Source organism: Onychostruthus taczanowskii, unplaced genomic scaffold (genome assembly GCF_017590055.1).
Source record: "Onychostruthus taczanowskii isolate IOZ18803 unplaced genomic scaffold, ASM1759005v1 scaffold9, whole genome shotgun sequence".
In the NCBI taxonomy this organism is placed as follows: domain Eukaryota; kingdom Metazoa; phylum Chordata; class Aves; order Passeriformes; family Passeridae; genus Onychostruthus; species Onychostruthus taczanowskii.
The window spans coordinates 9,242,641-9,254,525 of record NW_024506993.1 but is presented as its reverse complement, the minus strand read 5'-3'; the positions used below and the strand labels follow the sequence as shown (position 1 = coordinate 9,254,525).

At 46.3% G+C, this 11,885-nt stretch overlaps 2 protein-coding genes across 5 annotated transcripts in view; one reads left to right on the top strand and one right to left on the bottom strand.

Annotated features, from left to right (window-relative positions):
• The first annotated feature begins 91 nt into the window (after nt 1-91).
• Nucleotides 92-11,885, top strand: part of SETD5 (SET domain containing 5) — a 65,441-nt gene continuing 53,647 nt past the window's right edge. For 2 of the 4 annotated variants that reach the window (XM_041425537.1, XM_041425536.1), the window contains exon 1: nt 278-410. Coding sequence is in view for 2 of the 4 variants with exons in the window: in XM_041425534.1 (XP_041281468.1) it covers nt 109-410 (302 nt within the window). In the remaining 2 variants the exon portion in view is untranslated. Of the gene's footprint in view, nt 411-11,885 lie in introns of all 4 variants that reach the window. The other 2 variants (XM_041425534.1, XM_041425535.1) reach the window with 2 other exon arrangements.
• On the bottom strand, nt 419-4,160 carry LOC121347151 (serine/arginine repetitive matrix protein 1-like). The gene has a single exon (XM_041425540.1). It carries the CDS (start codon nt 1,485-1,487, stop codon nt 618-620), a length of 870 nt encoding a protein of 289 aa, XP_041281474.1. The 5' UTR covers nt 1,488-4,160; the 3' UTR covers nt 419-617.

Sequence of the window (11,885 nt, the reverse complement as noted above, 5' to 3'; positions counted from 1 at the left end):
CAGCGCCGCGCGCCAATGGGGCGCCGGGACCGTGGGGCGCGCGGCGGGGCGGGCGCGTGGAGCCCAATGAAGCGGCAGCACAGGCGGGGCCGCGAGGCGAGGTCGCCAATGGCGAAGGTGGAAGGGCGGGGCTGCGGCGGCGGCGGGCGCCTCGGCGGGGCGGGACGCGGCGGCGTGACAGCCAACAGGGAGTGGGGTGGGCGTGCCCGGGGCGCCCCTGGCGCCGGCGCCGGGGATCCCCGTGCACCCAGTGCCGTTTCCGCCCGGCCCGGGGAGAAGCCGCCGCTGCCGCCGGGGGAGGGGCCGCCGCTGCCGCGGCTGAGCGCTCGCTCTCGCCGGCTGCCCGGGACACGCCGTGGCGCCGAGCCGGGCCTGGTGCCGCGCAGGGGCCCGGGGAACGGGCCGGCCAGGTAGGCGCGGGCAGGCGGGAACCGGCCGTACCCGGTGGCGGGAGGGAACGCTGGGGCGGGCGGCTGGGCGGGCGGCCGCGGGAGCTCCTGCGCGGCCCGCGGTCTGACGCTCTGCTCTGCGCTGCCTTGGCAGCCCGGTCAGCAGCGCCCCGCCGTGCCCCCGGAGGCCCGGCCCGAGCTGACCCGGTCCGGCGCGGTGTGCGGGCATCATGGCGGGCCCGGCGGTGCGCGGGCTCGGGACGCTGGTGGCCGGTGCAGTGCCAGGGCCGGAGTTGGGGCTGGAGCGGCCGCGGGGCTTTGTCGGTGAAGGCGAGCGCCGGTGAAGCCCCGCTGCAGCCCGGCCTTCTCCGCGCCCCCGTGTCCTCGCATTGTCCCGAGGGGCCTCGGGGGTCGTTGTCCGGCTCGGGGCAGCCTCCGGGCTGTGGCTGCCCGCCCCGAACCGCCGGCCCCTCCGGGCCTCGGTGGAGGCGGTGTTTGACCTGCATTTTCTGCTTTCTCATGGTGCCCGCGCGGCGCCTTCCTCCGTAACCCCCGCTCCCGGCGCCGGCGGCTGCAGCGAGGATCCTCCCGCATTTCCTCGCCCGTCACCGCGGCCACCGCCGGCGCAGGGGGGGTTCCCCGCCGCGCTACCCGCGCTCCGACCCCCGACGGCACCGGCAAGGTCACTGTCGACCGGCGGCTCGTCCTTGGGTGCCGGTGACCGGAGTTCACCGCCGGGCCGGGCGGGGAAGCGGCGCCGGGCAGTGTCTCGCCGTCCCGGGGGAGGGAGAGAGGCGAGGCCGCGTGTGGCCCTGTGGAAGCGGGGGAGATGGGTGTAGCAGCGAGGAGGGGTTCGCAGCCCCTTCCCGGCCGTGTCCTCGTGCTCCTCTGACACCAGCTGAGATCCTGGGTGCGCTGCTGGGGGGGAAGAGCGTGTTCTGCGGGGCTGGAGAGGTCACGGGGTGCTGCAGGGCTCCTGTGGCTGCTGCGGGCTCGGGCCATGATGTAATGAGAGCGTTGGGGGTACGGCGGGGGCGAACCTCTCTCCTTGGGTGAGGGAAGAACTTGATGTTGGTGTCTGATGGTGTGCTGGTACATTATGGATTTCAGGCAGTTGCCCCCACCCTGACTGGGTGTTGCTGCCAGAATCTAAATCCAAAAAAGGAATTTCTTTTTTTTTTTTTTTCAATAATCAGAGATTCCTCTTTTCACTTGTATAGGAAATACTAGGATTTATTTTTTTCTTCTTCTTGTGGTTGACCCAGGAAGTCATCTTGTTGCCGGCATTCAGGGTTTTTTTTTCTTTTGCTGTAGAGGTGCAGGGAGGAGGGTGTTGCTGTGCTCTGGATCCTGTGGGTAAGCGTTGAAGGCAGTGACAGCAGCTGCTGTTGGCTCTGGAGCTCTGGTTGCTATGAGAAAAGCTTCACTAGACTTGGCTGCTATCTCCAGGGAAGGACAGCAGAGCAGCCTCCATTAGTGTGGTGGTAGAGGGATGGCTCACTCATGTTCAGCAAAGGACTTTACTTTTTGGGCTGATTCCACAGGCCTAAAGCAGGAGCAGGGATATGTTTTCGTCCTGTGGGACAAAAACGTCCAAGGTGGGTTTCATCACCGTTCTTGAGTTAATGGAATTGCATTAAAGTGTGGGTTGGAAGCCCCAGGTTACCTTTTCCACATATTTTGGTCTGTGTGAAAAGTAGGGCAGCAAGAATTGATATGATCTTCCTGTGAAGTGAAGGCTGCAGTTGTGTCTTTTTTGAACTCCAGTCTCCTTCCCAGCCAGTAACAGAGCCAGATGCTTTTCTTATTGTTTGTATGTCTCCTTCCTCCCCTCCCAGCGCCTGGGCCCCACTTGCCTTATTGACTGGAATTTCTGCTGTGTGCAGTGGGTGTGTGCAGCAGACACCAGCCTGCTAGTGCTGAGGAGGGATTTTCCATTCACAGACCAGGGAACTGTCAAAATAAAGTCCCGACTCAACTTTAGGACTGGAAACAGAAAGTGGGGAGAGGAGTTTTCCTCTGCTGCAGAGTGCAATTTATTCTCTGAGCTTCTTACATGCTTTTATGTCAAAATGTATAGGAAATGTTGCTTTGCTGTGGAATAGGGAGGTAAAACTCCTGTGGATAATGGGAAAGATTCCTCCCTTTTGGCTGACTCAAATGCTTGAAGGAACAGTTTGCAGGAGGCCATTTTTGACGTGACTCTGTATTGTGGAATCTGCCAGCTCCCATCCACACTCTGTCTGCCTGACTGCAATAGCTTCCTTTTTTTTTTTTTTTTTTTTTTTTAAAGGAAGAATGAGTGCCTTTCTTATCTGCTTAACTAACCATTTGGCACTGGCCCCTGTCTGTATGATATTGTGCTGTCGAGTTAGAGCTATCAGCATATTCCAGTGCGTTTGTTAGAGATGAAACTGTTAGTTGAGGTATGCAGCATGGGAATACATTAGCATTAGAAAACACTGCCATCTTTGTAAACTAACACCTATCATGGGGAGCCCCTTGCCCTGGCCTGAGTTACCCAACTCAGCATTACTATGAGCTCGAAGCAAAAAATTCCAGGACCAGAATAATGTGAGAGAGATTAAAATATGCCCTTAAATCCGCTTGACTGGCAGCAATCATGTGCTGGATGCCAAACTCTGAGTAGCTTTTATATTTGAGAATCTGTAGCACACAAATTGCCTCACAAGGTGGGGTGAGCAACTTTTAACCCCCCTAAAACACATCAGTCTCTGGGGCTGGAGGTGTCATCTGCTGCCTAACCTGGAGTGACATGACACCAGTACTGAACTGTGAATTTTGTGAGTATGAAACTGCTCCCTGTTTTAATGAAATACAGAAAGTGATCTTCATGGCCCTTTAGTATTTGTTTACAGTGTCTCTGTAGGTTGTTTACAGTCTCTCTGTAGGTTATAATGGGGAATTGGTCCATTGCCTCACATTCTGTTGGATAACTGGCACCGCTTTGACAAGGCCCTGGCTCTTCATTTTACTGTCAAATCCCAAGTGACCTGAAAGTAATATTCCTTAGCTAATGTTGTCTGGTATTTCCCTACTGCAAGGTGGGGTGATGAAATCCCATGTACATTTGAATCACTTTTAAAAAGAGCCTCAGTTACCGCAAGATTTTATTTTAAAACTTAACAGGTCAAAGTTGAAAAAACACAGGACAGGGATGGCATTGAACTGGAATCTCAGAACATGCAGAAGTTATGCTCTTTTTTTCTGGAGGGAAAAAACCCAACCAACCAATCATGGATTTAAATTTTCCAAATGTTCCTTGAAGTAAAAAAACCCATTTTTAATTCAAAGTTCCAGGTGCAAAGTGTGCAAGGGAGAACTAAATGTGTGATGTCCCAGACATGTAATTTATTAATCTGTCCAGTCTGTACTTTCTCCCATTTTGGATGATCAGACTTTTACAAACTTGTGTTGAATGATGTGATGAGATAAAAATGTTTCTATCTATTCTGGCAATATTAAAACAAACATAACGACTGTTCAGAGATTTGAAAATTCAAAAATCATTGTTCTCATGACATTATTACTGTATTACAAAAGCACATTTGTGTTTTTACTCTGGTGCTGCTTGTGTGTGTAACTGAAATTTTGCCAATGAAATGCTGTGTTGTGTGCAGTGTATGAGAAAGATTGCAATAGGCAAACTGTTCTTTATGTGTACAAGATGTAGTAGCAGTGCTTGAGTTGAAATGTTAAACGTGCTTAAGTGTATAGCATGTGAGCTGTTAAGTCTCAGTTGCCCCTATGAAACTTCAGCTGCTATTTGATTTTAAAATAAAAATTGTGTTGTGTTTTACATGTCTGTTTAGTTTTTTTTTTCCCCTCTTCCAAATTAAAAGAAAAATAGCTATGGGTATTACAGCTGTTACATAGCTATGGGTGTTCTCCAGCCAGTCTTTGGCTCCCATGACCGACTTGTGGCAAGAGTTAGTGCACAGTGAGTTGGCACTTGCATTGTTAGGGGCGGGTTTGTATAAATCTGGCTTAACCTAAACCTTTTGCTTATTTTGATCATGGAAAAAGCCCCAGACCATAATGCAGCAAGAGTTCAGCATTTTGAAACTGTGGGAGCTGAGGTTTTATTCCACTTTTTCCTTTTAATTCCTTATTGAAGTTGCTTGGGGGATCTTGGTTAGGGTTGATTTTTTTTCCACAGGATTTGCTATTTTGATGGCAATTTTCCAGTATTCCTGTAGCAAATCAGCCGAGCTGCAGCCCCTGTCCCTGCTGAGCAGGGAGAATGTGCAGTGCTCCAGGCCTCCCTGCTGAGCTCACACAGGGGTGGGACTTGCTAAGCTGCTGAAATCGCAGCTAATGCCCACTGAGCATGCTGAGAAACAGTTTTTCAACTGCTCCTAGTTTAAATTTTTTTTCTATAATTAGCAAAGATGCTCTTTGTCTTGAAGGATGATCTATGGGACAAATCAGGAGGTTCTGGTTCATCGTCCCCCTTCCCCCCTCCCGAGCCAGTGGTGAAGTAGTATTTTCCTGTAACAAAAATAGCTGAAGAGATTTTTCCCTCACTTCAACCGATGAATCTGAACTTGAAAAGCTGTAGCCCAAAAAAAGAAACCTTCAGCAAATAATAGTCTTAATGCTAGTTTCTGCTATAGGAGCATCAAAATGGTTGTTTAAATTGTAAATCTGCTCATTCTGATCCTTAAATCTAATTTAAATGCTGAAACAAGTAGAACAAACAAACTATATTTTAAATAATATATTTGAGAAATAAAGTATTTCTTGGTGAGTTTTATTTTCCTCCTGCCAGACATGCACAAACCCCAATTATTTTAATGAGCAATATGGGAAATATTCAGCAAAGTGTACTGATGTACTCAGACTTAAAGGTGGAAAAATGTGGGAGGATTTGTCAGCGGTTTGAGTGGCAAGCTTTTAGTGAGCGGGAGAAGTAATTTCTTTTGTGGTCAGGAATCTCATAGTCTCACATTCACCAAACACAAAGAAAAAAGGGGGGACTGAGAGAGAGGAACGTAGAAGAGTGGCATTGAGAAATGGTCAGGAATTTGACTTTTAGAGTGAAGTTCAGAAATGATCTGTTGTTTATGCTAAAGTGTAATCCTTATAAACTTGATAACGTAGACAGGTCTTGCATTCCTCCCTGAGGGTCACAGAAGGGCTAAGTTTAGCAAAGGGGAGGTATCCCAAACACTCAGATCTATCTAGTTTTCAAGGCAGCAAACTTCTCTGTTTTCATCCTGTTCTAAACAAGCCTAGGGTTTGGGTGGTTTTTTTTTTTTTGTTGTTTTTTTGTTTTTTTGTTTTGTTTTGTTTTTGTTTTTCACTTACAAGCAGCTTTTTGAGGCAGAATGTGAGTTAGCTTTAAAACCAAAATGCCCTAAAATATTTCAAAGTAATTTCATGGTAGAAAGGTCAGGGTGCTTTTGATGTGTTCATATTTAGAACATGATTACAATTGCAATCATACACATTGACAAGAAGATATTGTCTGGATTTGGTAGCTGCTCATTTAGTGACTCAGGCCTATTCCTGTTGTCCTCACAGAACTCATACCAGGGTTTTCTTCTGCAGCCTTGCTGATTTGCAGGACAAAATGTTTTCAGTGACCCTGCCAGCAACCTGGAAAACAGTTTGAAGTTCTTTCTGATACTTTCTTTCTTTCTTGACTTTAAAGCAAGCAGTTTGAAATGCAACTTGTTGATAGGGAAGGTGTGTGAGACCCTGCCACTGAACTTTTTAACAGAACATGCCTGCTGCTACTGATTCAGTAAAGGGAAAAAAAAAGAAAAAAAGAGGACGCAGCTTGGAGTTTTAGTTCATTGGCATCAGATTGTGGCCTCTTGGTTTTGCATGACTTTGAATCATGAAAATAAATGGCAGAGAATTTTTGAGGATTTTGTTGATGGTCGTATGTGGATAAGGAAGCCCACATAAGACAGTACTGCTCACACTGTAGGACAGAAAGTCACTTCTTGCTTCTGGGAGCAGAATATGGGAGCTGCAGAGGTTGTAGCTGGTGGAAGGATGAGACCAGGGAGACTGAAACTTCTCATCACAGCTCCAGATAGTTCAGAGAATGGGAACAGAGGCATATTTTTCAGTGTGGTCATGTTTCCCAGAGCTGCCTCTGCCCAAATTACATCTTTCTGGGAATGTTTTAAGTCAGATTTTAGGACTGGAACCCCTGCAGGATGCTGGTGTGGAAACTATTGCCAAGGAGCAGTTCTCAACTGTTTTTATGGGAGAGAGTGAGGAGGTGAGAACGTATCCTTGCTTGTAGGCAGGAAGGAGTACACTGGGAAAAGTTTGAGAACCAGTGATTTGGGAAACTGAAGTGCCTTGGGGGTTCAACATGGAGCCCTTAAAATAGCATGCCTCAACCTGAGCTGCACTATCAATTTATAGATACTTGGAAGAGTGCACAAGCCTTTTGCATTTGTGTGGCCTTCAACTAAAGACACTAAAACATTATTTGCTGTGTTTCAGTGGCATTGAATTGGAATAGTTTATAATGTTACAAGAATGCTTTCAGTAATGTGGCTGTAGATTAACTTTCACTACAGCTAAGATCTGGAAGCTTCCTGTATAAATGCATCTGAAGTGAACCTTTGAAGAAAAGATGACTGCTTGATTGAGTTAAGTAGGCTCTGTTTGACTGTAGAGGAGATTGGCTTGCTGGTTCAAAGTTCTCTTGCAGTTTTATGAACTTAAGGATGTTGGGGTTCAAGATGGCCTGGAAGTTAAGAGGGAACTTGCAGGGTGAAAGTCAAGTTCTGAGCTTGTCACAAACTCGCTTTGTTGTGCAGTTCTTCTAATTTCCACCTCAGGCTCTGCTTGTATATGGAAATTCGTGTGTTAAACTGGAATGGGTGTTCGTGACGCACAGTATATTCATTGTACAGCTTTGTGCGGGTTTTTGGTGCACAAGTGTTCCACGGCAGTTCAGGCTGACAGCCCTGTTCTTCCCAGTGTCACTTCTGCCTCTCTTCTGGCCCATGCCTGCCCCAGTAGTGAACTATTCAGGAAAACTACCATTGAGAAAACAAGTGCATTTCATTTTTGAAAGGAAGAGTTTTCTGCTGGCTTCTGCCTGAACTGCTTGACTGTGGGGTCAGGTTAGCACCAGTGCAGGGAGGGATGGGGAGGCTGCACTGAAGCCATGCCAGCTGAAGTCAGCTTGAAACTATTGCAGAACTGCACCCTGCGAGCGAGGTTACTCAGGGTGAAGTTACATGAGACAGCTGAGCATATCCAACTGCTCTGCTGCTGAATGGGGGAAGTTTTGTTCCCCCTTGCTCTCTCACCCAACGGGGAGTTCTGCCTTTTTTGTCTGCCAGCTCTGGTTCCTGCTGGATTCCTTTTCTGAACTCCTCCAGCTTGCTAACCCAGCAGAACGCTGTGTTGGGGTTATTTTATGTTTTGGGTTTTGCTGGATTATTTTTTTGCCAAGATAGTGAACTGAACTGGCTCACTGAGAGACTTGTCAGGCATCCAGAGCCCTCACAAAATAAATAGGGGAGAGCATATGGGTGGAAGTGCAGAGGATGTGGTGGGGACCGGAGAAGGGGAACAGGGTCTCCGCCTCTCGGTGCCGCGCCCAGCACGGCCAGCTCAGGCTGTCCCCTGTAACTTCACACTCCTCTGAAAGGAGAGTGAGCCACCACCCACTGCATGCTGACAAACCTGTGCCAACCCGTGAGTTTGTGCCCTTGATCCCTGTGTGTGGAGTGCTTTATTTAGGCAAACCCTTAGTTCCCTGCTTGAAAGTAGTCTTGCCTTCATCTGTTCTTGTTTGTTTGAGAAGCTGGTCAGATGTGAGTTTTAATGTAGGCTTGATCTGTGATGGTGGAGACGTGTTACAGCCTGAGCTTGGTGCTTAACTGTTTCAAACCAGCAAAATATTGTAGATATACTTTTGTAGAAAGTCAATACAGCTGAAAGCTGGAGTGATGGCTCATTTTGGAATATGGCAAAAAGTTAATTAGTATAAAAATATTACTACTCTGTGTAAGTAAATGCACCATACAGTGTTTCTTTTTTTTTAACCTAGGAATTAGAAAGTCTTTGTTTTGTATTTACTTACCCCTTGATACAGGTAATGAAATACCAAGGTGTGCAGAAAATTATAAATTACTGAAGATACACTGTCAAATGTATAAAAAAAGATCATGGTGTGAATTCCATATAACTTCACTGAAAATATATAAGGTATAACTGGAACAACACAAAAAAGTAATTCAGCCAAGGCCAGTTGCAGCAGAAATTTCAATCCTATTTCTTTAATATGGAAAACCTGGCTGCTTGGCTGTAGCAAATTTGAATCAAAGCAACTGTCTGTGCACTGCAGATCCTGTTGTGTGCTGCTCACTATGAGCTGAGGCTTTGTCTCGTACCTAGTGAGACTACTTGGTCTAACAGAACTCGAGGCAGCATTTTGGCTGTTTGTGTTTGAATAAAGGTATTTAAATGTTAGCATGTCATGACATCTCCAAACGCGTACTGCTGTGCAAAAAAAATTCATGATGGGTGTGAGCAGTATGTCTCATAAGCAAGAAATCTCATGTGTTGCAAGGGTAATCTTTTATTTAATGAAAACAGTTGCAAATAGCCCCAAATCAATCACTTTGCCATAAGGGCACCAAGCAGAGTGTATGTGCTGTCTTATGTTCACAGCCAACAGCAGTTGTGACTTTTTGCAGCGTGGAGCTGAATGCCCAGGTGAGCACTGGGGTGATGTGTACGGAGAGCTCTGGGACTCCATCTGAGTGCTTGTGTCTGCTCCCCACCCGTGCCCCAGGATAAGGACACGGGGTTGGAACACGTCATTTATCTGTGACAGAGGCTGGGCAGGAGGTGGGAAGTTATACTAGGATGTTGCCTTTTGGGGTACGCCATCCCAAATCTGTCTCTTTAGATATGTCCCTTAGCAGTAGGAAGATCTCTGCTGAGGTTACAGCTGTGACTTGTGAGATAGGCAGAGGAAATACCTTAACTCTACCCTGCAGTGGTGCTGTTTGGAGGGGCTGTTCCTTGCATGCTCTGCCTGAGGTGGAAGGCACTTGGATGCTCAGGTCCCAAGGCTGTTGGCTTTCTTTCCACACCTATGGAAATCACCATTAGTGCTGCTAAGAGTGGTGTTTGTTGCCTTTCCAGCTTAGCTCCTGAAACACTTGGAGCATGGTTTGGGTCACTCAAAGTCAAGAAGCTGAGCACAGAAGTGTTTGCATCTTACAACACAGGTTTGATCTCTGGTGGATTCTTATTTGGCCACTGCAGGTTCAAAGTATCTTTTATAAAATGTTCAGGTACAGAATTTGTAAGAAGATTAAAAACTTGCAAACTGGGAAAAGACTTCCCCCGCAGTCTGCCATGGAACAACATGAGAGTTGAAATTGATGTGTCACAGTTCCTGTTTCCTGCTCCTGCATTTCTAAGTCTTACATGTGCAGACAGCAGTAATAAATTAATAAAGAATAAAGCACTAGCATGTTCTAAAAGTGAGACTATGCATTAAAACCTGCAGTCATTAGTTAAGCCTCTCTTGGGTGCAGCTTGGGACTGTCAGCTTGAAACTGGTCAGCAGAAATTTGTTGAATCACACGTGGAGAGAGAATCCCAGGGAGAATGAAATGGGATGTCCAAATGTTCATGGAAGTTCTGTGGTTTTTGCAGAACTGTATGAACTGTAACCAGGATCCTCTCAGTGAAATCCTTTGCTTGAAAAAAAAAAAAAAAAACAGTTTTTAAACAGCAGAAATGGATGGGGAGCAGGCTGTTCTTGTAAGCAAAGTTTGTAGCTTTCTGTTGCTCTTCCAGTGTCAGAGTTTAGGCGTCATTCCTTTTTCTGAGTAATAGTGAAGCAGTCTGTTCCCATGAGAGTCACTGGGCTGAGGCAATACTTGAAAGGAATTCTAAAATTTTCAGTTTCACATGAAGAGAAGGTTGTGAAGGAGGAAAAAAGTAGCTTTGACACATATTTAAAAAATGTTGTGAACTTTTTGCTGAAGTTGTTGAGAGATGGTTGTTACTGAAATGGTACATGATTTTAAAATGTAGAAATCCGTCTTAAACAATTGGACTTTCTATGAAATTCTGTTAGTACTGAAAAAGTATCATTTAGCTTAGGTTAAAATCTCTGCAGTTACACTGATCATTGCTGATTTTTGGAGTCTGCTGCTTCCCTCCCAGGATGCATGTGTGCGTCCTTAGCTTTTACTGACCAGGAATGAAATGTGTGAAATGGCCACTGACTGAAATATTTTTCAGGTGCTTTTTGCCCCCTGAAAGTTCAAGATGAAATGCTGGCAAGATGATGTGTCCCCACTGCTGTTCTGCTTGGAGCTAGGTATAGCCCTGGCTTTCTTGTCTTGAAACACTGTATGTGACATCTCAGAAGCAGATGTCACGTTTATGTCACATCTTAATATTTTTACTGATAAAAATATTAAAGCACAAAAAAGGAATTGGCTTGCATAGGACATCTTATAGGCAGTGTGGAGGAACAACATATTTGGTTTGGGGGTGTTCTTGGCTTCTGGTCTAGTGGTGCAAGTTGCAGCTTTAGGTGGCTCTCTCACCCACAGCAGTCATCACCTCTGCCTACATGTCCATGTTCTGTAGTGTTGTGTTCCTTCCCTATGTATCTTCAGTTTCTTTCAGTAAAGCTGTCAGTGGTTTTAATACTGCTGTTAGTAGGTGTGGTGGGGAGTGCATTATGGACTGGATACAGGTGAAAACATCTGTATGAGTTGATGATGGGGAAGCATGGTAGCATGAGCCAGGGTGTTTTCCCTGCCTGTTTTCACTAGCTTTGTAATGCTCCAAGGTAGTTTGGGTTATGAACAATGCTGCTACTGATTTGTAGCCACAGGACTGATAAGCTGTGTAAAGGGGCCTTCAGAGTACTTTGGCAAACTGTGTTTAGATGTCCAGTGCACACAAAATCTATCTGCATTACTCAGGAAGATAATTCCTGTCTGTGCTGTTCTCCTTCTGTGTTTAGATGATTCTCCTATCCAACTCTTACCCAGCTGAGGTCTCGGTAGTTCTCAGTTTTTCCATAATGACAAAATCAAATTAGCCCTATGAGTGGTGCATGTGAAATTCCTTTTGGTTAAAGTACATTGCCCTGAACGTTTCCAGGGTGGTTTTTTTTTCTTGTGAGAATTCAACATCTTGTGTTTGAAAGAGAAAGGAGAAAAGATGCAGATGAGGAAATGCAGTTGTTTAAGGTACGGGGAGGAGCAAGTAACTTGTTTCTAGAACATAATCTGTCCAGCTGTGACTTAGTCATCTTCAGTCTTATATAAAATGCATCCAGTCTAAATAGTTGAGTGTCTCCCTCCTGAATGCAGCAAACCTTTTATGCTTATGTGAAGATGTGAAGCTGTAACAGGCACAAGGCATCATCTTAGGAGTACCTTCATACTTGGGAACCTGCAGCATCCATCATACTGTCAAGCCTCATTTACTCATGTGATGGGACTTTTTTTA

Bases quoted from the DNA above. Each gene is read 5' to 3' on its own strand.
- LOC121347151 (XM_041425540.1), bottom strand. From the start codon at position 1,487: ATGTACCAGCACACCATCAGACACCAACATCAAGTTCTTCCCTCACCC.